The sequence below is a fragment of the Esox lucius genome, chromosome 5, assembly GCF_011004845.1.
Source record: "Esox lucius isolate fEsoLuc1 chromosome 5, fEsoLuc1.pri, whole genome shotgun sequence".
NCBI lineage: Eukaryota > Metazoa > Chordata > Actinopteri > Esociformes > Esocidae > Esox > Esox lucius.
Window position 1 is genome coordinate 6,821,998 of NC_047573.1, and position 26,916 is coordinate 6,848,913.

Below are 26,916 nucleotides of genomic sequence, written 5' to 3' on the forward strand. Positions count from 1 at the left end.
GTCTAATGGTGAATTACTGTATAAAAGTCTATTGGTTTGTTCTAATGCCATATTGAGTGTTCTAGAATGCACTGATGCTCAAAACGTTTCTGCTGAATTTTAATTGTTTACATTGGACTTCACATATAAACCATGCATGAACGGCTACTTCTGAAATGACCCACAATCTGAACTGCTACGAGCAAATATTTCAGCCGGATTTGTGCACATCTGCCATAACCTGAGCAATATTGAGTAATCGCACACACACAAAACACACACACATACAAAATTCATACAACATACACTTAGATACACAACCACACACACAACTAAATTCTTAATTGCATTTTTTTTTAACATGATTTAAATAATGATCGTATGAATATTTTTTCTTATTACATTGTAAAATGCTTGGCAACATTGTTGAAAATTGCAACATTAATGCCAATAAAGCCGATTGAATAGAAATTGAATTGAAAGAGAGAGAGATAAAGGGCGCCAGATTTACTGGGGAGGGGTTTGTTCTTGGAGTGCAATCGACACCGTTTGGATCTGCATACAATGTAAATCCAGTGTCCGGGATTATGGTGTTGATGTCCCGTACTACCGTCCGGACTTCCTCACATAATATATCAGTACACTAACACCCTAACCATTAATGAAACAAGATTTACAACAAATACGCCTCACCTATCAGAATAGCAATATATTTACATCTCAATAAAATTAAAAAGGGACCTTTGCCCACTTCCCTAACCATTACCATATTTTAAACAGAGTTCATCCGAGCTCACTCTCAATTCCACTCTTCCTCTCTGTTCTGGATTATGAATTTCTCGCGAGCGTTTTCTTTGGCAACTGTGACGTATAAGGAAGTTCACGTGTTGACAAAACACGATTACCGTTCTATTAGCAGCAGGATATTACGGTGTCTGAACCAACGCCGTTATAATTTTCTAAATACTAGTCGCACTCACAAAACATTTATAGATTTTTAGTAAAACTGTAGTAAAGCCAGCTTTTGTTTGATAATTGTTTGATTATTGTTACCAATATTTCACTGATTACAGAAATCCTGAACTTTTGAAAGCTACTGTTATAGAAATCGCTCTAACCTATAAATATTTTGAGATTGGACAAACACTGCTGAGTTGGTGAAGATGAGGAACATTGTACACTACTTATGCTAGTGCTTGATTGTGGTGATATACCATGCATGTATTAGCGTGGATATTGAGACCTGTAGATGCAGTTTGTAATGCAGCATTGAATTCTACTACTAGTAAAAACATTTGCACACATTGTCTTTTGCACACTTCTGTTGGCTGGGACTACCCGGCTTCCAGAACGGCTAAATATTGGTTACTGTTTGCTTATTAGACTGTACCCCATATACTTTGGACCGTCCCCATCTGGACGTTTCAATTTGTTCCTCGCTATCATCTTAAGTTGTTACAAGACAGTAGAGAAAGAAAAACTTTTTTCTTCAAGGCCGTAAGTACAGGTGACATACTTGAAACAGTGAAGAAGACTTGATTCTAATGAGCATTTCGCGAATGCCATTCACCGCCTTACAGAATAGTTTTCTCACTATTAACCAAAAAATACAACAAACTGTACATTGACCATTTTAATATTGTTCTTAATTTATTAAGTTTCCCCCATTATTTACTCTTTGTATTTGCTTATAAAAAATACAAAAATTGCCTTTTTACAATTCACTATATTTAGAATTACACACATTGCAATACATCTAAATTGCGGCTTTTATTTGGAAGATTACCTCATTACCATACGCATTGCCGTCATCGTTTGTGCTGCTGGCAGACTGCTACACTACTCAAAACGCGTGGTCAACTGTGTCTTCATGTACACAGAAGTAGGCTTGTGAAATGTCTTCTATTTTAATCAATGCCCTTTTATCGAATTGCTCAGATCCCGATACTTTATTCAACACGTTATGTTGGCCAAGCGACTCGTGCCCGGACAGAGAAAGAGTTGAGGCACTGACAACGTTCATTGAAGGAATTGGTAAACTACCACAGTCTGACACTTCTGACGATGGCGGCAAAGTTTCCTTCTCAACTGCAAAAAAACACTCATTTGCACAAAGGCTTGAGTCTATTATTTGGACACAGTGTTTACCACTTCTCTCGAAAGTCTCAAACGACGACTTCAAAAGTAATGGTAGAGGTGAAATGACTAACGCTGTGTGCAGGCTTCTTGGTGTCTGCATCAACACGTTGGATGACACGGCTGTTTCGGTACTAGTCGCCCGCACTGTCCTTCCATCTTTCCGGCTACCGGACGAGGAGACGGGAGAACTTCCCGGCAAGGCCGATAGACGGCTGGGCATCGATGTGGCTATTGAGGCCATGTCTGTCCTCCTTCCTGCACTCGCATCCGACGAAGACTTGACCGTATCGATCCTGACATCCGCGTTGTCCTGTATAAAGACTTTATCGGACACTCTGGTCTCCAAAATCACCGTAAGGCTTCTATTCACTCTTCTCAACTGTTACAGCGAGAGGAAGGTGGCCACTACAGTCCAATTCATATTAGAGGATCTGTGTAACTGGCACGAGAGTGACAGGTCAACCTCGAACTCACCTCTGGTAACGGAACGCATCCTGCTGTGCTTTACAGCTCTTTCGGACTATCTCTTCCCTCCGGGAAAACAGGGTCAGAGTCTTAACTACACCGGATCAGACCCGCGTGGTTCTCTGCAGTTCTGGATGGTCCTACAAGATGGACTGACACACAAAGACAACGTGTCCAGGAAACGGGCTTTGTACCTGTTGAAAAGGTGTGTCGCTCTGTCAGAGGAGGAGGCGGCTGAATATCCAAGCCATTCAACGTCGGGTGAAGGAGGTAAGATGCATGAGACAGACAGACGGACAGTATTGGGTTATGTTCTACTTAACCAAATGTTGCCTTGTATAAATCCACCATTGACACACAGTCGACTCTTCCAGACCAGTGAGTGTATGAGAAAAGATTGATGTTCTAAAGTTATGCAGTCTACAACTGTGTAGGTTCATTGTGGCTTTGTGGTTTCTTTGTAGGCAAGGAAGAGATTATGTTCAGATGGGTCCCAGACCAAGCCAAGCTGCTCAGAGAGTTTTGGGAGGACTACGCCTTGGTCATGGAGACGTTAGAGGAGAACCAGGTGAGGAGCAAGCCTAAAAGTACAAATAAACCTTGGTCATAAGACGTTAAAAACTTTTTTTTACAACATCGTAAATGTCCTCCATGTTCCTATCCAGATTCACGTGGTCCGACCAGTGCTCAACAGAATTGATACGTTGATCCAAACGGCAGCGAACGATAGTCAAGGTAGTTGTGCGTGTGTGTGCGTGTGTGGGTGTGTGTGTGTGTCGACTATAGTGTTAATCCACATAGCCCAATACCTTCCCTCCAATGCTGTGCGTGTCTTCTCTCAGGCGTTAGTCTGTTCCACCCGTCATGGCTGCTGTGTGTGTACCATCGAATGTTCCACAGCGAGAACAAGTCTGTGATGAGGGAGGGAGTGCATCACCTGCTGGAGCTCCAGGCACTGCGGCGTCCATCCTTCGCCCGGGCCTTCTCACAGGTACCTGGGATGCTCGCTCCAGTGTCCCTCTGGGCGAAATAGTAGTTCATATTGGAAAGTCCTCGAGTCCTTTGTCCACGACAAGTCTGTCACGCACGCTCTTCTTTTCGGTCAGTCGGGAAAGTAAAGTCTTGGCTGCGGCTTGAACTCGCATAACTCTAGAAGTGTCTTGACCGATTCTTTTACCCGGGGAATCTATCCACCAGGGAGTAGTACTTAACACTTTAATGTATAATAAATGCAGCTGTTCACTGTTGTTCACTTGTTCCTCAGTTCATAGTGGGCCCATTCATGGATGTGATGTCTGAAAGCTCCCTCTTTCACAGGTCAGTGGCTCATTACTCAGTCATTGGTGGTGGCAGGGTAGCCTAGCGTTTAGTGTGTCTTACCTCAGATGTTCTGTCCCTAATCAGGGTAACCCCAAACAGAGCCCTGGTTGTTTCTGTTGCTGAGTATGTTCTCAGTCTTACTTGCCTGGTATCATATCGATACCGTGACAACAAAACTGACAGGTTTATACAGTTTGCTGTGGTGTCTCACAGTGCTGTTATCTGTCCAGAACTGCAGGCCAGAGTGTTGGAGAGTGTCCTGAGCTGGCAGTCAAGCTGCAGGGCTTCATGGTCGCTTTCTTCGACAGCCTTCCTCAGGAGAGCAGAGGTGCCGGCCCCCCACGACCAACCTCATATTCTCTCTGTGTACATTTTGGAGACAAAAACCTTTTCTTCCTGCTGACTTGAAGAATTGATCCATAATGTGTCTTTGTCGACTGATGTTATTCCCCCCCCCCCCCAGGTCCCGTGTTGCTGCAGCTGGTCCGGAGGTTAGGGTCTGAACACTGGTGTGCCGTCCCCATCCTCTTCCTGTCTCAGGCCCTGTCCCGCCTCCCTCCCCGCCCCCTCCTGGGCCCTGACGGTCTGCATGCACTCAGGTACCCTGCCAGGGGAAATGGGTCTCGTCTGAAATGGTACCCTGCTCACTAAGAAGCCGAGGTGTTTAGCCTTTTCCTCTGGGACATTTCCCCCCCGCCGTTTGGCCGTTTGGCCGTAGCCCTGGACAGGCTCTCTTGATGTCATCACTAAGTAAGTGCTTGATGGTTAGCTGTCAAGTCCAGTCCGGTGTTCTGCTTTGGAATAGATCAAATGTGTGTAGCGGCTCGGGTCTCTGAGGAGGGGTTTGACAACCTCCCCTATAATGCAACACATTTTTCAGACTATAACCGGGTGTGAATTCTAGGAGTGAAGCAGCATCACCGGTGCAGTTTCACTCCTCGAATTCAAGGCGCTTGAGACATGGCTAAGTCCAGTCTCTGTCAGGGAAACTGACCCAAATGTTTCTGTGTTCTGTCAAAGGGAGGTACTTCGCTGTACCATGATCACCCACCAGGTGCTGCTCAGAGGGGCTGCCCAGTGTTTCCTGCTCCACAGCGCCCTCTCCCTGACAGATGTGGTAAGACTGCGTAGCGATTCAGAGGCTGCGCCTCTTTCGGTGCAATAATGACATTTTGTCAAGGAAGGGAGTATGTCCGCATGCGAATGACAATGGCGGCTTTGTTTTGGGGACTGTTTTGCTGATTTGCATTTGGGCCATCTTCTGCAGACATCTGTGACACTGGACGATGTGTTTGGTTTTCTGGTCCACTTCAGAGCGGACGAGTCTCTTGGTAGGGGGACATCCCTTTGGAATCAGGTACTGTGCGTGGGGTGGGGTTGGAGTAAGGGATGACAATTTTTATTTTTTTAAGCCCTACTCATATTTGTTAATGTATATAATCTGTCCCTTGTGTATTTGTCATCTTCCACTAGCTGTGTGACTGGCTGTCTGACAACGAAGGCAGCTTCCGGCCCAGACTCGGAGAAGCTGGTGACGGTACCAGCACCGTCCCAGAAGGAGAGACTGTGAGAGGCTACGTCCAACGCCAGATGGAAGCCTTCCTCCGAGTCCCAGCTGGCGCAGGTGAGTCAAGGCTACACCAGGAGTCAGAACAGTGAAATCGGGGATTACGCTAAACGCACTATCGAAGACTGGATAAGAACTGTCCACATGGAACAAGACTTATATCGCTCCCTGACCTCTCACCCCCGACCTCTCACATAATGGTACATTCTGTGTGGTAGATGTTGTTGATCCTCAGCTTGTGTTGTGGCGTCCTCCAGCCCAGCCGGACAGGTTACCTGAACCCGGGGAGGCTGAGCTGCTAGCCAGGGCCACCCTGCTGTGTGTGGACATGGAGGTGAGGAGGTCAGGACAGAAAACTGCTGATGCCAGTGCCGGTTTGGAGTCTCTCCTGCGCCCCCTACTGGACACACTGAGCAGGCTCGGTACAAATGTTTACCTGCCACTGCGCAAGACTGACAAGAGCCTGCAGCTGCTGCTGAGACTGGTGCAGCTGAGACACGGCAGACACACCGAGGCTCCAGAACTGCAGCCAGACAGAGAGCAGGGTATCTACTCTGCTTGACTACTGTACTCTGTTACACTGCTGTTTCTATTGAACTACTGTACTCTACTTCACTGTGCTGTCCTGTACTCCACTGTACTCTGTTCTGATCTACTAAACTACGCCCTGTGCAATTATTGCTTCAGGTTGATTCATAGCGAGCTCCCTATCGCTTTATAGAACAGGAAACCATGCAAAAGGGACAACGCGGTTTCAAACAAGATTTGTGTCTTCTCTCTTGAACAGTTGACAGCGTGACGGTCTCCATGGAAACGCTGGTTCTGGGTGCGGTGGAGTCCATTCAGGAGTTCGTCCTTCGAAGATTGAGCGGAGAACTGCAGGAGGTGAACTCACACACTCCACTTACAAACTCCTCACTCCTAATCTATAAGGCTGGTGTGTAGCAGCCGTGGTCATGGGGTGTGTCGTGGTCTCTCTCCAGCCGTGGTCATGGGGTGTGTCGTGGTCTCTCTCCAGCCGTGGTCATGGGGTGTGTCGTGGTCTCTCTCCAGCCGTGGTCATGGGGTGTGTCGTGGTCTCTCTCCAGCCGTGGTCATGGGGTGTGTCGTGGTCTCTCTCCAGCCGTGGTCATGGGGTGTGTCGTGGTCTCTCTCCAGCCGTGGTCATGGGGTGTGTCGTGGTCTCTCTCCAGCCGTGGTCATGGGGTGTGTCGTGGTCTCTCTCCAGCCGTGGTCATGGGGTGTGTCGTGGTCTCTCTCCAGCCGTGGTCATGGGGTGTGTCGTGGTCTCTCTCCAGCCGTGGTCATGGGGTGTGTCGTGGTCTCTCTCCAGCCGTGGTCATGGGGTGTGTCGTACGTGGGGTGTCTTGTGGTCTGTAGCCAGTGGTGGTCAAATGCTGTCACAGTGTGTTGTGGTCTGTCTCCAGCTGTGGTCATACGGTGTGTTGTGCAGGGGGTGTGTTGTGGTCTGTCTCCAAATGTGGTCATACATTGTGTCGTGGTCTCTCTCCAGTTGTGATCATACAGTGTTTCGTGGTCGTGGGGTGTGACGTGGTCGTGGGGTGTGAGGTGGTCTGTTTCCGGCCGTAGTCATACGGTGTGTTGTGCATGGGGTGAGACGTGGTCTCTCCAGCTATGGTCATGGGGTGTGACTTGGTCTGTCTCCAGCCGTGGTCATACGGCTTGTCGTGGTCTGTCCCCAGCCGTGGTCATACAATGTTTTCGTGCATGGAGTGTGTCGTGGTCTCTCCAGCCGTGGTCATACAGTGTGTTGTGGTCTGTCTTCAGCCATGGTCATACAGTGTTTTGTGCATGGGGTGTGTCGTGGTCTCTCCAGCCGTGGTCATACAGTGTGTCGTGGTCTGTTTCCAGCCGTGGTCATACAGTGTGTCGTGGTCTGTCTCCAGATGTGTGATGTCCAGCGGGCTGACCTGTACCTGTCGGTGCTCAGAGAGCTGGTGGTGAAGTGGCATGTCTCCAAGATACAGGACACCTTTTTCTCTCGACTTGTCAGATACGCCCTGAGGACCCTACAAGCAGACCAGGTAAAGTCTGACTGTGTCTGTCTGGCCCTCCCTCCATATTCCCCCTCATGAAAGCTGAGTTTCTGTACCTGATAGTAATTGGTTCATTTATAAAGTAAAATGACAAAGTTGAAGTAAAACTTTAATTTGTGTGTGTGTGTGTGTGTGTGTCAGATCCCCACAGTGGCTGGTCAGGTGATTAGGGCAGTTGCCATGGCAACATTGGCAATGACCTGTGAAGTGGCAGAGCTCGGAGTATTCAGCCACCAATCAGAGACCTTGAATCTACTGGTAGATCTGTCTGGATATTTCTACTGTCCTGATGCCTCCCCACTCTCCCTCCCCCACTTCAACCAGACCCTGCTGAAACCCCCAGCTGAGGAACACTCAACCCGGTCAGTAGGGCACCTCTAACCTCAGAACACTCAACCCGGTCAGTAGAAAACCTCTAACTACAGAACACTCAACCGGGTCAGTAGAAAACCTCTAACCTCAGAACACTCAACCCGGTCAGTAGGACATCTCTAACTACAGAACACTCAACCCGGTCAGTAGGACACCTCTAACTACAGAACGCTCAACCCGGTCAGTAGGGCACCTCTAACTACAGAACATTCAACCCGGTCAGTAGGGCACCTCTAACTACAGAACGCTCAACCCGGTCAGTAGGGCACCTCTAACTACAGAACACTCAACCCGGTCAGTAGGGCACCTCTAACTACAGAACACTCAACCCGGTCAGTAGGGCACCTCTAACTACAGAACACTCAACCCGGTCAGTAGGGCACCTCTAACTACAGAACGCTCAACCCGGTCAGTAGGGCACCTCTAACTACAGAACACTCAACCCGGTCAGTAGGGCACCTCTAACTACAGAACACTCAACCCGGTCAGTAGGGCACCTCTAACTACAGAACACTCAACCCGGTCAGTAGGGCACCTCTAACTACAGAACACTCAACCCGGTCAGTAGGGCACCTCTAACTACAGAACACTCAACCCGGTCAGTAGGGCACCTCTAACTACAGAACGCTCAACCCGGTCAGTAGGGCACCTCTAACTACAGAACGCTCAACCCGGTCAGTAGGGCACCTCTAACTACAGAACACTCAACCCGGTCAGTAGGGCACCTCTAACTTCAGAACACTCAACCCGGTCAGTAGGGCACCTCTAACTACAGAACACTCAACCCGGTCAGTAGGGCACCTCTAACTACAGAACACTCAACCCGGTCAATAGGACACCTCTAACTACAGAACACTCAACCCGGTCAGTAGGGCACCTCTAACTACAGAACGCTCAACCCGGTCAGTAGGGCACCTCTAACTACAGAACACTCAACCCGGTCAGTAGGGCACCTCTAACTACAGAACACTCAACCCGGTCAGTAGGGCACCTCTAACTACAGAACACTCAACCCGGTCAGTAGGGCACCTCTAACTACAGAACACTCAACCCGGTCAGTAGGGCACCTCTAACTACAGAACACTCAACCCGGTCAGTAGGGCACCTCTAACTACAGAACGCTCAACCCGGTCAGTAGGGCACCTCTAACTACAGAACGCTCAACCCGGTCAGTAGGGCACCTCTAACTACAGAACACTCAACCCGGTCAGTAGGGCACCTCTAACTACAGAACACTCAACCCGGTCAGTAGGGCACCTCTAACTACAGAACACTCAACCCGGTCAGTAGGGCACCTCTAACTACAGAACACTCAACCCGGTCAATAGGACACCTCTAACTACAGAACACTCAACCCGGTCAGTAGGGCACCTCTAACTACAGAACACTCAACCCGGTCAGTAGGACACCTAGAAAACGGTGGAATTGTTCTCAAACAAGACATTGTGTGTTTTCAATGACATGTCGTCTGTCCGCAGTGGCTTGGAGCCGGGTCCTCTACTCCAGGACTGGGGACGTCTGGCTGCTCGTTTCATCAGGGATCAGTGGGCATGTCTGGGCTACGGGAGAAGACTTGGATCCCCGGGGCCCCTGCAGTTCTCCAGGACCCCAGAGGCCCTCCAGGCAGCTATAGAGGCCGTCTCTCTGCTCCCCAGTGACCTGGTGCTTCCTGTGCTGGACTTCATGGCTTCTGTAATGCCGCAGGTGGAGCACATTTGAGCTCATTGTCAAACCACCCATGATGCTGTTTCACTCAACAATAAAAAAAACACATTTATGGTTGCTTTGCTGGACTGTCTGCCGGGGCATTGCCCTGTCAGGTCGTTCACTGTAACTGCCGTGTTGTTGCTCATGAAAGTAGTTCTTAAGCAGGACTGTGTGCACGTTTGTTCATTCGGCTCTGCAGGGGCTTGTCCAGGTTTATGTGGCGTGATGAACGTGTGTCTGTCCCCCACCCCCACCACCAGGTGGTGCTCTCTGATGAGGCTCGGTGCATAGAGGCTGTGACTGTCTCCTGGAGGCTGGTTCTGGGGCTGAGCAGTAACCCCCGGGACTTCTGGCCGGCCCTGCAGGGCTTCGTGACCATGGCCTTCCAGCACAGCCTGCTGGGGCTCACGGAGGAGCAGGCCCCGGGTCTCACCTCCACGCTGCAGAAGGTAGTCCGGCGTCAACCCCTTACCGGGCCACCGTTCAGCGGAGCCTGTTGCCGTTAGTAAAGGAATCGCACTGAAGCTCCTCGATGAACAGCGCCACCGCCCGCTGAGCCTACGCATTGACTTGAAGTGTGTCATTCTGATGCACACCTAAACAACTGCTGCCTAACGAACCACTCATCCCCCTTCAGATTGCCGGTGAGCTGATGGACCTGTCCCAGGCCAAGACGGGTGTGTTCAGTGTTCTGATCCAGCACTGTTGCAACACCTGGCTGCCCTCCTGCCCAGGAAGTGAACCAGGAAGTGGAGGCCTAAGCCAGTCAGATGCCGTGTTTTCCAGTGCCCTCCTGCATGCTGACATCCTGGCTGAGGCGTGTGTGTACGGACCTGTGTTCAGGAGAGACCAAAGGTGTGTGTGTTTGTTTGTGTGTGTGTGTGTGTGTGTGTGTTAAAGGTTTGTGATTATGTTGACATTTGAGTCATTTAGCATATGCTCTTCTCCACAGAGACTTACAGTGCATTTATGTTAGATTGGCCCCCACTCAACCCAGGTTGAGATTGTATGTTAATTTGAAGTAAATGCTAGACTAGAGAAAGTGTTTTTATATATATGTATGTGTGGGTTGGGGCTTAGAGTTAGTATGGAGGCTGGATCTTGAGGGGTAGTTTGTGGATCCACATACTGATCATGTATTGCCCACAGGCTTATCCAGGAGGTCCAGGTTTATGTGGAGAGGCTTGGAGAGGAGTGTGCTGCCAACACTGCCGTGACCAGGTCAGATTCTGGACTTAATGTACTGTGACTGTGTTCCACTTACCTGACCTCTTCACTGTTGAGGGTTTAAAATGGTGTTGACATTAGGGCTTTCGCAGTTATTACATACTTACCTGACCACGACAATTAAACATCTACAAAAATTTAATAATCGTGACAGCCCTAGTTGACAACATCACAGACTACAGTGGACCTGCTTTACCCTGGTCCACTAGGACTGTAGTTCCCTGATTCACTGCGGAGATCAATTGTCCTTTTAGTTTTTTTCGTTCATTAGTTCATTATTTCTTTTCTTTCTCTGGTTCTTTCTCTCTCAGTGATAACAGGGATGACCAGTTCCCTCGTGTCTGTGTCTTGGCGTTTCTGAGTTGCCTCCAGCCCTCCGATAAGCTCCATGAAAGGCTGATGGAAGACCTGGTTCTCCGCTTGCTGACAAAAGTAGGACACAAGCTCTTTCACAGTTCTCCTGTCCTCGATTGGTTGGGTTCCCTCGCCTCGTCTTAAAATATGTATTGGAGGACAGCATCCAAGGTTCCTCCTCTCAGAGCTTCTCCTCCAATGGGGTTTGAGAAGGAGCCTGGTAGAGAGGAGCGAATATGTCAATTTAATCCTAACTGCTGGTGTTTATTAGGGAAGATGTATGTAAATGTGTTCATGATTACTACTATCACACAGATGCATGCAATTCATACTTCAAAAAACATGTTGTATGTCTTTTATCGATTTATTTGAGTTAGTAAATCGATAACAGATGTATTGATTTACCCCCCCCGTGTTGTCCTTGTCCATGTGGTCATGCTTCCAACCTGGACTAGGTTTAAATAGACTCTGGACTCAGCCCACATGCATTTATTAATTATTACAATTTGTACTATTAATATGTTCACCCGGCACAGCCAGAAGAGGACTGGTCACCCCTCTGAGCCTGGTTTCTCTCTAGGTTTCTTCCTAAATGTTGCCATTGTTAGGGAGTTTTTTCTAGCAACTGAAATTCAACACTACTGTTGTTTGCTCCTTGAGGTTTAAGGCTGGGTGTTTGTAAAAGCAGTTTGTGACAACTGCTGTTGTAAAAAGGACTTTATAAATACATTTGATTGATTGATTGAGATGCCTCCTCTAGCTGGTGGTGCCTCCTCTAGCTGGTGGTGCCTCCTCTAGCTGGTGGTGCCTCCTCTAGCTGGTGGTGCCTCCTCTAGCTGGTGGTGCCTCCTCTAGCTGGTGGTGCCTCCTCTAGCTGGTGGTGCCTCCTCTAACTTGAGGTGCCTCCTCTACTCTTTCTCTTCTCAGGATGAGGCCATATCAAAGTCAAAACAGCGTTACTACAGCAACTCCCTGCAGCATCGTGTGAAGAACAGAGTGTGGCAGACACTACTAATGCTGCTGCCCAAACTGAGAGAGGTGACGCACGCACGCACACACACACACACACACACACACACACACATAGAAACACTTACACACAAAATGACCTTGTGTTTGTTTCTGCAGGAGTTTGTGGGGATGGTTCTGGTTCGTGTGTTTCAGGCAGGCTTCGTCAGTAACCAGGCATCTGTCAAGTATCTCATAGAGTGGATGATGGTTCTGATTCTGTTCCAGTTCCCTGAACACATGGACTGTCTCTGGGCCTGCTTCAATGTGGTATGTATCTGATCCCTCTGTATTCATCATATCTAGCTAATCACTCTGTTTTCATCTGTTACTAGGTTTTTGAATTTACTCAATGTTGATATCAGAAAAGTGCTAGAAGGAAGTTCAGGTTTATTTGTCAAATGCACTGAACAACACATCATCCTGTTAAATGAAATGTGTCTTAACAGTGTGATTCAGGAAGGTGGGGCTGATGGAGGAAATGTGTCTTAACAGTGTGGTTCAGGAAGGTGGGGCTGATGGAGGAAATGTGTCTTAACAGTGTGGTTCAGGAAGGTGGGGCTGATGGAGGAAATGTGTCTTAACAGTGTGGTTCAGGAAGGTGGGGCTGATGGAGGAAATGTGTCTTAACAGTGTGGTTCAGGAAGGTGGGGCTGATGGAGGAAATGTGCCTTAACGGAGTGGTTCAGGAAGGTGGGGCTGATGGAGGACGTGGGTTTTAATGGTGTGATTCAGGAAGGTGGTGCTGATGGAGGACGTGTGTTTTAATGGTCTGGTCTGTGTGTGAAAAGGATCAAGAGAAGACCAAGACCAGCATCTGTACGTTCCTCTCTGTCCTGGTCCATCTAAACATCATCCTGCCTCATCTGAAGGAGAAGGTGAGGTCCACATTTCAGTTATATCTGCAAGTTACCCTCTCACCCTGCCCCCACACTCACCCTGCCCCCACACTCACCCTGCCCCCACACTCACCCTGCCCCCACACTCACCCTGTTCCCCTCTCACAGGCTCTGCATTGGCGCAAGGCCCTGGATGTTACACTCCAGTGGTGTTTCAGCCACAACTTCAGCGTGCGTCTGTACGCCCTGCTGGCACTAAAGAGGGTTTGGGGCCTGGAGGGGCCCAGGGCCGAAGCGGAGGAGGAGGCCGGGGGCCCAGACAGTTTGGGGGGCCTGGCAACTGTCGTCAAGGCCTGTCTGCACCAGGCGGAAGCTATGCAGAGTACTGGGTGAGTTTGGTGACGGGTCATTCCCCTGGTTCACTAGGCAGAGTGACGGGTCATTCCCCTGGTTCACTGGGCAGAGTGACGGGTCATTCCCCTGGTTCACTGGGCAGAGTGACGGGTCATTCCCCTGGTTCACTGGGCAGAGTGACGGGTCATTCCCCTGGTTCACTGGGCAGAGTGACGGGTCATTCCCCTGGTTCACTGGGCAGAGTGACGGGTCATTCCCCTGGTTCACTAGACCAGGTAAGCTACTATAAATTAAGTTGTTATTGTAAAAGATACTTTCAGTGGGTGAGTCTCCTGCTTTTATTGGTAAGATCATAGTGCTGTTTGTAGGCTTTCCATCACTGTAGGACATACGTTTTATTTGAATGATGTCACTACTGAAGGTAAAACCAATTAGGCTTAAAAAAGTGCTGAGTGGTGTTTTGTTATTATTACATACTTAGGAGACAGTCTGTGATGGATCCATATTGTTTATGGAGGCATGTCCTTTGGATTCTGGCTTATAACTGCATGTCTCTCTACAGAAATGCCAATAAGAACTGGACCAGGATTCAGGAGCACTTCTTCTTTGGTGCCTTCCACCCTATCAGAGACTATAGTGTGGAAGTAAGTCAGTGTGACTGTTAGATTGTTGGTTGTTTATTTGTTTGTATTTACATTTAAATGGTTTTATATTACGTTTAAAAGTGGTGTTGAGTGTGAATTGTTGTCTTGAGTTGTATTATCACCAAATTGCATAACTTTCACATACTGAGTTGCTAAAGTCCTCGTCCGTTGTCCCTGTCCATCCCAGACCATATTCTACACATTACCCAGCCTGTCAGAGGTGTCTGAGGACGAGTGGATTTTGCCTGGGAAGTTTGAGAGCCTTGTGGACTTTTCCCAGAGTGCATCTCTTCCGTTGAGGAACCCTGTCCCTGACCTGAGCCTGTTGCATCCTGGGGACTGGATCCAGCAGGATAAAGGTACATCCCCTCTGGGATCTTAAAGTTTTGTTGAACTGATGTCAAGTGAATCAAATTGACGAAAAGGATCACCACTAGAGGGCAGTTAAGACTGTACAGTACAGACTGCTGCTCTTGTCCAAGTGGACAGCTACTCTGTGCAGCTATTCAACTGTTGGATTTAAAGTACTACTGGTTCGCTTGAATAAATAATCAATAAAATGTACTTAACTAGAACCCTGATCTTAGGGAAGGAATAGAAATCTGAAGTGTTCTGGTCCTCCGGGACATCTGGTTTATTCTTGCTGTAGAAGGCTGAGGTGTTGGGTGTTGTTGTATGTCTTCAGGTTTATTCCTGCTGTAGAAGGCTGAGGTGTTGGGTGTTGTTGTATGTCTTCAGGTTTATTCCTGCTGTAGAAGGCTGAGGTGTTGGGTGTTGTTGTATGTCTTCAGGTTTATTCCTGCTGTAGAAGGCTGAGGTGTTGGGTGTTGTTTTATGTCTTCAGGTTTATTCCTGTTGTAGAAGGCTGAGGTGTTGGGTGTTGCTTTATGTCTTCAGGTTTATTCCTGCTGTAGAAGGCTGAGGTGTTGGGTGTTGTTGTATGTCTTCAGGTTTATTCCTGCTGTAGAAGGCTGAGGTGTTGGGTGTTGTTGTATGTCTTCAGGTTTATTCCTGCTGTAGAAGGCTGAGGTGTTGGGTGTTGTTGTATGTCTTCAGGTTTATTCCTGCTGTAGAAGGCTGAGGTGTTGGGTGTTGTTTTATGTCTTCAGGTTTATTCCTGTTGTAGAAGGCTGAGGTGTTGGGTGTTGCTTTATGTCTTCAGGTTTATTCCTGCTGTAGAAGGCTGAGGTGTTGGGTGTTGTTTTATGTCTTCAGATTTATTCCTGCTGTAGAAGGCTGAGGTGTTGGGTGTTGCTTTAGGTCTTCAGGTTTATTCCTGCTGTAGAAGGCTGAGGTGTTGGGTGTTGCTTTAGGTCTTCAGGTTTATTCCTGCTGTAGAAGGCTGAGGTGTTGGGTGTTGTTGTATGTCTTCAGGTTTATTCCTGCTGTAGAAGGCTGAGGTGTTGGGTGTTGTTTTATGTCTTCAGGTTTATTCCTGCTGTAGAAGGCTGAGGTGTTGGGTGTTGCTTTATGTCTTCAGGTTTATTCCTGCTGTAGAAGGCTGAGGTGTTGGGTGTTGTTTTATGTCTTCAGATTTATTCCTGCGTTAGAAAACTGAGGTGTTGGGTGTTTTTTGTGTGTTTTTTTTTTAGGTGAGCAGGATCATGAGGAGCGCTGGGCGGAGGTGCAGAAGAAGATGACCCCCTGGAGGTTAGGGATCCAGGAGCCAGAGCTGGGCATGGTCCCCCAACAGAGAGCAGCGCGCCTGGGCAAGCTGAACAGCGCCCTCCTGGTGGTCGCCACGCTCATTGACAAGCCCACCAACCTGGGAGGTGAGTAGATATGTCCTGCTCATTCATCATTCCAACCACTCATTGGGTTTTTTTGGGCCATGTTCTGCTCATCTCCCTGGATTGAATGTGTGATCGAGCTGGTCCAATCTGCGATGCACACCTGACGTTATGTAGTAGCTCCCCCAAGCCAAGGCATTGACTGGAAAAACTACCAGGACCATGTTTGTAGAAACGGTTTCCTGAACCGGTTTTAAACCTGTCAGGAAGCCTACTGTAAGATCACAGACATATCTACATGGCATCGTGTTCCGGTCTCTGTTTCTTCTAATAGCTGCCCAGTGTACAGTATTTGGTGTTGCTAAGCTCTGCCGTGCAAACAGTCCGTCACCAGGAAAGTGATACAAAGACTGATCAGCTCAGTCCCGACCATCTGAACACAAGCGTTTTTTTTTTGTATGGTTACTGATCGATTTCATGTTCTTCACTGGGCTGGCATATCGCTGCTTCTGTTGTTTGGTTTTATGTGAAGCACACACTGTAAGGTGAGTTGACACAGGTGAATGCCTTATAAAGCTTTACCTTATAATATTTTATAAAGCAATATTGACATGTCTGCTTTGTCCTAATGGCACCCTAACCCTATGAAGTGTACTAATTGTCCCCAGAGCCCCATAGGCCCCTGTCAGACATAGTGCAGTACATGGGGAATAGGGCCATTTGGGAAGATGTTTGGACTGTATGTAAATGTTTTAATATACGTTTATGTACATTTTATCCTCAATGAGGATGACATGGGAGGTTGGATTTAGTCTGTAGTAGTGGTTCTCTTCATAGTCCTGAACCTTGTGTTATTCCTCTTTCTATTTTAATGAATGTGTTTATATACTGCTCAAAACAAATTAAGGGAACACAATCATCACAATATCACACTAAGTCAATTAAACTTCAGGGGTGTCTGAAGTCTGTCCAGTTAGGGAGCAGAAGCGATTGTGAATCAATGTCACCTGTATTGGTGCGAATGAAGGTGACAACAGGTGCACTGGAGAGGCAACAGCAAGACAACCCCCAATAAGGCAATGGTCAGGTGGCCACAGACAATTGCTCTCTCCTTATCCTTCCTGACTGATTCTTCTCTAGTTTTGCATTTTGTTAGTGTCCTTGTCACAGCTGGTAGCGTGAGGCGGCACCTGCAGCCCATTCAGGTTACACAGGTAGTCCAGCTCCTCCAGGATGGCATATCCATACGTGCTGTCGCTCAAAGGTTTGCTGAGTCTCCTAGTACAGACTCAAGAGCATGGAGGAGATACCAGGAGGTGGGCGCGTTACACAAGGAGAGCTGGACTGGGCCGTAGAAGGGCATCAACCCAGCAACAGGACAAGTAACTGCTCCTTTTGAGAGGAGGAACAGGAGGAGCCCTGCTAGAGCCCTACAAAATGACCTCCAGCGGGCTACTGGTGTGCATGTTCCTGACCAAACTGTCAGAAACAGACTCCACGAGAGTGGCATGAGGGCCCAAAATGCTCTAGTGGGACCTGTGCTCACAGCCCAGCACCGTGCCGCTTGATTGTCATACGACAGAGAACACCAGAATTGGCAGGTCTGCCATTGGCGCTCCATTCTCTTCACAGATGAGAGCAGGTTATTTTTACGACAACGATTTCTTTGCATAAAATTTATATTCCCGAAATCATATGTTTCCCATCTGAATTCGGGAGATTCATGCTGACGTTAGAAACCATGTGATTGATGTTGGTTTCTTTCAGTTCGGGTGTCTAGCCCAGCGGGGGAAGCAGAGAGATTTACAGCTCTGTGGAAAGTTATAGGTGCAGATAATTTACTGGAGGAAATTTGCTTCTTAATTTCAGTATGTTTAAACCCAGTTTAGAATTGTTTTTCAATACAACGTAATGAAATTTAGCATTATTAATTAATAGACAAACAGGTTTCAGTTTCCTATTTGTCATATCAACTCTGATCAACAATAGAAAACAACACACAAGTGTGTGATTTACTCCAGAAAGATGATGATCAAAAGCATGAACACCACATATCTAAAGAACCATCTCCAGTTCACCATGTGTTTTCTTACAATATTATTAGGCTTACACTATAATAGTGGCATAAAATTAACAATATGGACAATGAAATTGTTAATCGCCATTATTTATGTGACAGTTAATCATCAACTGAAATCTCAATCATGACCGCCCTAATGACCAGTTTGATGGTGGGTCAGTGATGTTTTGGGGAGGCATGTCCTTGGAGGCTCGCACAGACCTCCACTCGCTAGTCAGCAGAACCCTGACTGCTGTTAGGTACTGGGATGAAATACTTTGACCCATTGTCAGACCCTCCAATACTTTGACCCACTGTACCACCACGCTGGTGCAGGTTCCTCCTGGCACCGGACAAAGCCCGGCCTCATGTGGCCAGAGTCTGTAGGCAGTTCCTGGATGACGAAGACATTGATGTCATTGACTGGCCCTCATGTTCCCCAGACCTGAATCTCTGGAATGATATGTATCTGTGCATCTGATGCCGCCAAGTAGCGCCACAGACTGTCCAGGAGCTCCCTGATGCCCTGATCCAGGTCTGGGGGGAGATCCCCCAGGACATCATCTGGCGTTTCATCAGGAGCATGCCCAGACGTTGTCTGGTGTTTGATGTGAGACTGTTACTCCAGGGCATACAGCCACATGGGGGCCATACACACTACTGAGTCACATTATGAGTTGACGTGATGACATTCACCATTGTTATGTCATTTTCTTCTCAATTAATTACACTCTACAGTAAAGATTTTCATCTTTAATACATTTTGTTCAGTGAGTCCCGATGTGTGATTTAAGTGCTTCCTTCATTTTTGGAGCTGTGTACATAAAAAGGTCTATCAGGTACCAGTCAAAGATTTGAACACACCTTCTCATTCAAGGGTGTTTATTAATTCTCATTATTTTCCTCACAGTAGAATAGTAATGAAGACACCAAAACCATTGTTCGTCACTTCAAACATGTAAACATCTCAGTGGTTGTAACGTTAACTGGGAAATAAATAATGTTATAGGCAACAGAGTAAAATGAAACAAGTAAATCCAGATTTAAATGGCATTCAGATTTTCCACCTCTCAAACACATTAAATAGATAGTTGAAAATATTAAACCCTCAGGATGGTGGGTCCATGGTCAAATAAAATGTAATGAAAGACATGATTCAGATTGTCCGATGTACTGCAGTAGACCCCGAATGGCTCATTTCGTATATGATTGCTGCTTGCAAGGCCAGGGTTGTGAGTTCAATTGGATTTTAGTCATTTAGCAGATGCTTTTACACAGAACGATTAGTAGCAGTGAGTGTTTACATTCTCACAGGGAATCAGTATGAACACGTTTGAATACAGTCCCCCCCGGATGCCGTTGCACTGAGCCTTTTTGAAATAATAAAGTCTTAATGTAGTAGGCAGGGGCGCCGCTAGGGATTTTGGGCCCCATGATTATACATCACATCGGGCCCCACCCAGATGCGCCAGGGAGGTGGTGGTGGTGGGGGGCGGGGCGGGGCGGGGCGGGGGTTCGGCATGATTCATAAAGTGGAATTCAAAATTTGATGCGAGATTGTTAGCCCCTATAAGAAATGTGCTAAAGGCCATCTTCTACAGTCTAAATGTTTTTTATGGTCTTGACTGGAAAAATCTCAACATTTAATATAAATAGCTTAAAATAAATGTAACTTAAATATACATTAACCTCTTCAATTAAATAAATTAACATTATCATCTATAGAATTATATAGAATGTTTGAATTCTTATAATTGAAGAGGATTCAATCATTTTATAATAATTTTAATCCCACAGACCCCCTGCAATTGACATGTCATTCAACACAATGCTGCTCACTTCCTTCAGTTGGGAGTAGGGCTGGTTCAGGGGGATGGGGATGGACAGACAGGGAGTAGGGCTGGTTCAGGGGGATGGGGATGGACAGACAGGGAGTAGGGCTGGTTCAGGGGGATGGGGATGGACAGACAGGGAGTAGGGCTGGTTCAGGGGGATGGGGATGGATAGACAGGGAGTAGGGCTGGTTCAGGGGTATGGGGATGGACAGACAGGGAGTAGGGCTGGTTCAGGGGGATGGGGATGGACAGTCAGGGAGTAGGGCTGGTTCAGGGGGATGGGGATGGACAGACAGGGAGTAGGGCTGGTTCAGGGGGATGGGGATGGACAGACAGGGAGTAGGGCTGGTTCAGGGGGATGGGGATGGACAGACAGGGAGTAGGGCTGGTTCAGGGGTATGGGGATGGACAGACAGGGAGTAGGGCTGGTTCAGGGGTATGGGGATGGACAGACAGGGAGTAGGACTGGTTCAGGGGGATGGGGATGGACAGACAGGGAGTAGAGCTGGTTCAGGGGTATGGGGATGGACAGACAGGGAGTAGGGCTGGTTCAGGGGTGTGGGGATGGACAGACAGGGAGTAGGGCTGGTTCAGGGGTGTGGGGATGGACAGACAGGGAGTAGGGCTGGTTCAGGGGGATGGGGATGGACAGACAGGGAGTAGGGCTAGTTCAGGGGTATGGGGATGGACAGACCGGGAGTAGGGCTGGTTCAGGGGGATGGGGATGGACAGACAGGGAGTAGGGCTGGTTCAGGGGGATGGGGATGGACAGACAGGGAGTAGGGCTGGTTCAGGGGGATGGGGATGGACAGACCGGGAGTAGGGCTGGTTCAGGGGGATGGGGATGGACAGACCGGGAGTAGGGCTGGTTCAGGGGGATGGGGATGGACAGACCGGGAGTAGGGCTGGTTCAGGGGGATGGGGATGGACAGACAGGGAGTAGGGCTGGTTCAGGGGTATGGGGATGGACAGACAGGGCTGCTGAGCCTGAAGCTGTATCTGTTGGGCCTGGCACCAGGCAGGGACAACTGATTTAGTATCAATAGCTTGCTAAAAGTCTGCCTGCATTGATTAAATGTCAAACAAAATGTAAACATAATTTTTTGTGAAGATAATAAGTAACTAACATTAGGGAGCAAAAGTAGCCTTTTTCACTACAGACTAGGATAACAGATCCACCACTCCCAGACTACACCCTTCCTCCCTGAAAAATTGGGTAACATACTGTCACCCTTTCTTTTCTCTCTTCTGACTGTTTCTTCCTTTTTGTTTAAAGAAACCATTTTTTTCTTAAGTTGCGACATTGTTGCTCAACCAGCTTTACTCACTCTCACTTCATTGCTAGTGATGAGGAGAGGACCGAACCATTTCGTGGGGGGGGGGGGGGGGGCAATACGCAATAGGAAGACTCTGGATGTTTACTTTTTGCCAAAAACAAGAAAATAGAAAAGGTGGATAGGTTGTTAATTTAAGGTTGAATTAAATAAAATTAGGCCTTTACAGTCATCCTAATTTGCTCCTGGTAGTAAAATAGTGACTAAATCTGTTCTCTGCCCTTTGTCCTTTTAGATGTGACCTCTTAGTTCATCAGCATTTCTGTGAACATGTTCTTTTTATTCTAACCCTGAAAATTCTCTTAATTCACTCTATCACTCCTCTGTCAGCGCACATCCTGTTTTACTTAGGCTCAGCATTTGTGTTCCAAAAGTCTCCTGGTATCAGAATGGTCTCGCCGGGCTTCCCTGTCCACATGTTTAGAATGGATACCTTGGCCTAGACAGGTCTTTAACTAGAAAGGGATCCTTTTCTTTGAGTGCAACGAGGAATGCTTTTTTGACTTCTGATCCACCGGATGTCAACGCCTCGTACATCACCCTCATCTTGGCCTGCCGGGTCGGTGCGGCCCTGATGTTTTCATATACCTCGTCGCTGATCATTCCCTTTGCGAGGAGAATGTCTGCTATGGAAGAGACGTTGTTAACTCTGTCAATGAGCTGTGGTCTGCATTTCTCCACAAAGTCAATGTCACTTATAGATACGTCATCTCTGTATTCATCCGCCCTTATTCCTGCTTTCCATACGCAGGGTCCCTTCTCACTTATCAACTCCATCTCAAAGTCCTTTGCAGCGTCTTTTATGTATACCTCAAAGTAGTTTATTATGGTGCTTCTTAGTTTAACTTTTTCTGGCGTAATCACGGACGGACACGAGGTCTTCAGACAGAATTGACTCCCAAACTGAAGAGAATTCTCTGGCTTTGGCTTCGGCAATCTGACGAATCCATATGACCTCTCCTTTGCCTCCAATTCAATTTCTAGAGATGGATCAAATCGGATCAAATATGTGTGTAAGGTAAGCATTGCTCTAGTGTTCCTAAAAATCAAAACGTTACAGTGCACTTTCCGAACAAACCCACGTCTCAGTACCAAACCCCTCCCAGAGAAAGAAGGCTGAAGCAGCTTGGCATGGTACCTCATTACCTCATCCACTTCTTCTACTACCACTCTGTTGTCTTTCACATGTACAGTCTTTATATTCTCTCTCAAGGTGGATTGTGGGCAGTCGGCCTCAATACAGACAAAGTGTGGCAGGTGAATTTCTTCTAGTTCTCCACAGGTTATTGTGATGTCCAGTAATGGACCTCCTTCCTCCAACTGCATGTTCTTCAGCGTGGCCCTGTGAGGCTCCCAGGAGTTGAATTGATATTTCAGCTGGACTTTGTTTTGACACACCAACCGCAGGCCTGACACACTGCACTCATAACGCCCTGCTGTGGGACATGTCAGAGTGTAGACCGTGGTCTCATCCTCTGTAGACACTGAAGGTTCAACCCGAGTCCAGGTCTTGGAGCTCTTCGTGCGATCACAACTCAAACATCCCTTGGCACTATCGGTTTCAAGGTCAAACTCTTTTTGGAGACACATGGTTGAACTAGTTGAACTGTCAGAGAGGAATGGATTTACCATTAAGTGATCCACTCCAACCACTTTTGTCAGTCTGGAGACCGTGTCCTCGATCAGCGTTCCTACTGAATCATACCAGTTTTTAAATATTCCAGTGATGTAGCCACTACCGTCCTTTTGTCCAGGCTTATTGATGCCATCGTTTTCATCGTTCATCTCATGATGCTTGGGTTCTTCAGAGCCTCTCTTGATATATGTCAGTACGCCTTTAAGCCTGTACAGAGTCCGGTGAAGCCAGCCATAATTGATGTTATCATGACTGATCTGATTACCAATATCTTGTATTATCTTGGCAAGCTGAAATATTTGTTTTTCTTCTTCTTCCAGGAGGCACGCCTTTTCATCTTCTGATGCCTCATCAAAATTCATTTTTTTAAACTCTGTAACCGATTCATCAAGATGATCTGAATATTCTACCATCTTCTTAATTTTCTTAATAAGGGCTTCTTTTTCAGTGGTTAACGAAGACCCGGTAAGGAATGGATTTGGATCATCTGACGGAGCAGAAGAGCTTGCTTTCCAGTTATCATCATGATCTTTTGATGTGGCCATTTTCACTCCGGAGAATATAAACAATCCTCTAGTATGTGTACGGAATGTATATCCAGCTTTCTTTTTCCAAATCTGCTTTGTGAATTTGGTTTTCTTTTATCTCAGTAAAACAGGCAATAACTATTCAAACAAAAGCAATAAATCAAAACGGAGTTGCGGTAAAGTAACCTTTTCCTTTGTGAGAGTTGCATTCAGTTTTAACTTGGATTTGAACTTTGTCTGGGAGGGGCTATAAGGAAGTCACAGGCTTTCGGCGTTAAGGTGGAAAGTTTTAAGGTGGAATTGTTTTTGTATTTTCGCCGGGCCGTGTTATCGGAGCCAGCCAAGAAAAGCGAATGTCTCTTACTGGGTGACTGACTGACTGACTGACTGAGCAATTACCACTTGTTAAATAGCGTAGTGGTTAGAGAAGTGGACCTGTAAACTAAAGGTCCCGAGTTCGTATCTCCTCACAGGCGAAGCGATCTACATTATAGTAAGCCTGAAATAAAACAGTTTACGGTTATATTGCGACTGTTTCTGGTGGATTTTCGAAGTACGCATCTGTGCATGCGTTTTGGGTCAGGATAGACAAACACATTTGCTGGCTACAACAAACAGTAGTTATGTTTTGTAAGCAACAGTGCCTCTCACATGGAAGACCTAATTTCAAATCTATTGAGAGCAACAACATTTATTGCGGCCCACAAATAATTAATAAAACTGTTTATGGTTATACAATATTTTTCTCGTCTCTCACTTGATGAAAAAGTTAGTTATCGTCACCTTTATTGATACTTATTGTATCAATATCATTCACGAATGAAAGAAAAAAGTAAATTGTTTTGCCATGAAAGAAAAAAATACGTTCTTATGCCATGAAATGAAATAGCTTTGTCAGACTCGCTAGCAATTGCTCAATTCTTAATGACAATTCCAGTAAGTTGGTAGATACCGGCAAAGCCTATAACTGGCTAATAAGCTGTTAAAACTAGGGGTGTAACGATTCATCTTAACAACGATTTGATTCGTATCATGATTCGTGGTTGTCGATACGATTCAAGGCCAATATTGGTTCATTTAGAACGATACGATCCGAAACGATTCAGTGACTTGAAATCGATTCAGTAACTTTTTAGCCAAAAATTCTACCAGTGTGACTGAAATAAATACCTGGATATTGGACAGTGCAGGTGAAGTTTCCTAGATTCCTGTTGTTTCTTGTAATGGAATCAGGTATCAATTAATTATGGATATAAACAAACAAGTAAACAACAATTAATGGCAAATGCATTCACCTTTTATTTGAATAAAGTGCAACCAACACTTTAGGTTGAATTAACATGAAGTTAAAATGTTCTGCTCTCATTTTCAATATTCAATACATTTTCAATAAGTACAGTAAGTGCAACCAACATTTCAACAGTAGGTTTACCTGCTACTTCTGCTTTTGTTTTTCAACATAAAAATACTACTATATTAATATCAAAAATAAAATGCAACCAACATTTCTTCAGGTTGAATTAACAGTAGGTTTACCTCCTACTTTTGCTGTTGTTTATGAACATAGAAATAATACAAATACAGTATTAATATCAAGAATGAAGTGCAACCAACACTTTCCACACACTGGACCGCAATGGTGGCTTGATAATTTCTCACTTGTCGGCTTCTCCTCTGCCATCTGCCATGCTATATTTTGTTGTCTTTGCGCTGCTGCTGGCGGGGGGCGATGACGTCACGGATAAGCAGACTGAATCGAGTAACGTTTATCAAGTAACGTTTAAAAGTGCTAAGAAAAAACATTAATATTAAGTCTGACGTGCTTAAATCCAATGGGTAATTTCCCAGTATCGATACAATCGATTGATTGCATTTTAAAATAATGTTAGATCGATAAAGCAAAATGTCGTCCGGAAGGCCAACTTGTAGTTGGATCATAGGAATATAAATCGATACATCGATGTAGTAGATGGATCGTTACACCCCTAGTTAAAACGCCCAGTGGCAGACGCCATACAGTGCATAGACGCTATTTGTGGTGGAGGTAAACTTAGTAAGAAACATTAGTCAGTTTAACTGTATCCGTGTCATTCAGGAATGGCCAATTAACTATTAAAACGGCCAGTGGCAAAAGAGGATTTGTTCAGGATTGACTCGAGAGGGCAACACTTGCTTGCCGGCTGAATGTTACGGCTGATCGGTTTGTTTATACCTTCCACAAGGTGGAGAAGCAGGGAGTTTTAGAGGCTATGGTGGGGGGGGGGGGGTGTCTGAGAGGCTATGGGGGGGTGTCTGGGAGGCTGTAGGGGGAGAAGCAGGGAGTTTTAGAGGCTATGGTGGGGGGGGTGTCTGAGAGGCTATGGGGGGGGGGGGGTCTGGGAGGCTGTAGGGGGAGAAGCAGGAGGTTTTAGAGGCTATGGTGGGGGGGGGGTGTCTGAGAGGCTATGGTGGGGGGGGTGTCTGAGAGGCTATGGGGGGGTGTCTGGGAGGCTGTAGGGGGAGAAGCAGGAGGTTTTAGAGGCTATGGTGGGGGGGGGGTGTCTGAGAGGCTATGGGGGGGGGGTGTCTGGGAGGCTGTAGGGGGAGAAGCAGGGGGTTTTAGAGGCTATGGTGGGGGGGGGTGTCTGAGAGGCTATGGGGGGGGGGGTGTCTGGGAGGCTGTAGGGGGAGAAGCAGGGGGTTTTAGAGGCTATGGTGGGGGGGGGTGTCTGAGAGGCTATGGTGGGGGGGTGTCTGGGAGGCTGTAGGGGGAGAAGCAGGGGGTTTTAGAGGATGTAGGTGTAGATGTGGGGTGGAACATGTGTAGATGTGGAGGCTGTGTGTTAGGTCTTACTGAACTCATGGGGACCGAATGTCCCAGTAAGTAAGTAAAACTAGAATTTTTTCCGGCCCCCGTGAGGCAAAAGTCAATTTCCGCCTCAGGGTTTAGGTTTAGGGTCAAACTTGCAGATGTAACGTTTGCAACTTTGTTAAGCACCCCCCGAAAAGGCATAAGGTCTGTATATATTTGATGACTGTTTTGTGTAATTCGCTGTTTGTTAATGTCTATGATTGAGTTTTTGCACTTGTAGTTAATTCGCGCTTCTTATACTCTGTTTGTTTAGCTCTTACGGTGATTTTTGAAGTCTCACAGTGATATTGATGTGAAAACAGACTCAATGAATAAACTTCATGAACATCAGTAAAGTGTTGGCCATCAAATTGATTTTATAGTTAGGATTGGGGTTTCTTTAAGGTCCAGGTGTTGTTGGTTAAGTTTAGGGTTAAGGTTAGGCATTACATCTAGGTAAAGATTAGGCATAAATGTTACTTTATTGAGGTTAAGGTTAGGTTTAGGGTTAGGTTTAGGGTTAGATTAAGTTTAGGTTAAGGTTAGGGTAAGGGTTAGGTTTAGGGTTAAGATTAGGGCAAGGGAGCATGCAATTTCTATTTTCTGATCCCCATGAGGGTAGCTGTACAAATGTGTGTGTGTGTGTGTTTGTGTGCGTGTGTGTAGGCCTTTGTCGGACGTGTGAGATCTTTGGTGCCAGTGGTCTAGTGCTGGACAGTCTTCGCCATGTCACTGATAAACACTTCCAGGCCCTGAGTGTCTCCTCTGAGCTCTGGCTCCCCCTACTGGAGGTGAGTAACACAACAGTATGTACAGCTCTGGAAAAAAATGAAGAGACCACTGCACCAAAAAAAGTTGAAAAGGAAGGTTTTGAGTGAGGAACAGAAGGGTTAAAATTAAGAGACCATTGCAAATTTAACGCTTCTATTCCTC

At 46.7% G+C, this 26,916-nt stretch overlaps 1 protein-coding gene across 1 annotated transcript in view; it reads left to right on the forward strand.

Moving 5' to 3' along the window:
• The first annotated feature begins 2,385 nt into the window (after window positions 1-2,385).
• tarbp1 (TAR (HIV-1) RNA binding protein 1) overlaps window positions 2,386-26,916 on the forward strand; it is a 31,805-nt gene continuing 7,274 nt past the window's right edge. The window contains exons 1-28 of the mRNA XM_034292349.1: window positions 2,386-2,471; window positions 2,629-2,853; window positions 3,048-3,151; window positions 3,249-3,318; window positions 3,426-3,574; window positions 3,848-3,900; window positions 4,134-4,231; window positions 4,367-4,502; window positions 4,924-5,020; window positions 5,171-5,260; window positions 5,377-5,527; window positions 5,689-6,015; window positions 6,258-6,355; window positions 7,378-7,515; window positions 7,669-7,889; window positions 9,378-9,603; window positions 9,867-10,055; window positions 10,244-10,461; window positions 10,756-10,827; window positions 11,145-11,265; window positions 12,115-12,225; window positions 12,316-12,465; window positions 12,987-13,073; window positions 13,203-13,423; window positions 13,951-14,032; window positions 14,220-14,391; window positions 15,625-15,804; window positions 26,650-26,774. Of these exons, the coding sequence (XP_034148240.1) occupies window positions 2,718-2,853; window positions 3,048-3,151; window positions 3,249-3,318; window positions 3,426-3,574; window positions 3,848-3,900; window positions 4,134-4,231; window positions 4,367-4,502; window positions 4,924-5,020; window positions 5,171-5,260; window positions 5,377-5,527; window positions 5,689-6,015; window positions 6,258-6,355; window positions 7,378-7,515; window positions 7,669-7,889; window positions 9,378-9,603; window positions 9,867-10,055; window positions 10,244-10,461; window positions 10,756-10,827; window positions 11,145-11,265; window positions 12,115-12,225; window positions 12,316-12,465; window positions 12,987-13,073; window positions 13,203-13,423; window positions 13,951-14,032; window positions 14,220-14,391; window positions 15,625-15,804; window positions 26,650-26,774 (3,822 nt within the window). The 5' untranslated portion in view covers window positions 2,386-2,471; window positions 2,629-2,717. The remainder of the gene's footprint in view (window positions 2,472-2,628; window positions 2,854-3,047; window positions 3,152-3,248; window positions 3,319-3,425; window positions 3,575-3,847; window positions 3,901-4,133; window positions 4,232-4,366; window positions 4,503-4,923; window positions 5,021-5,170; window positions 5,261-5,376; window positions 5,528-5,688; window positions 6,016-6,257; window positions 6,356-7,377; window positions 7,516-7,668; window positions 7,890-9,377; window positions 9,604-9,866; window positions 10,056-10,243; window positions 10,462-10,755; window positions 10,828-11,144; window positions 11,266-12,114; window positions 12,226-12,315; window positions 12,466-12,986; window positions 13,074-13,202; window positions 13,424-13,950; window positions 14,033-14,219; window positions 14,392-15,624; window positions 15,805-26,649; window positions 26,775-26,916) is intronic.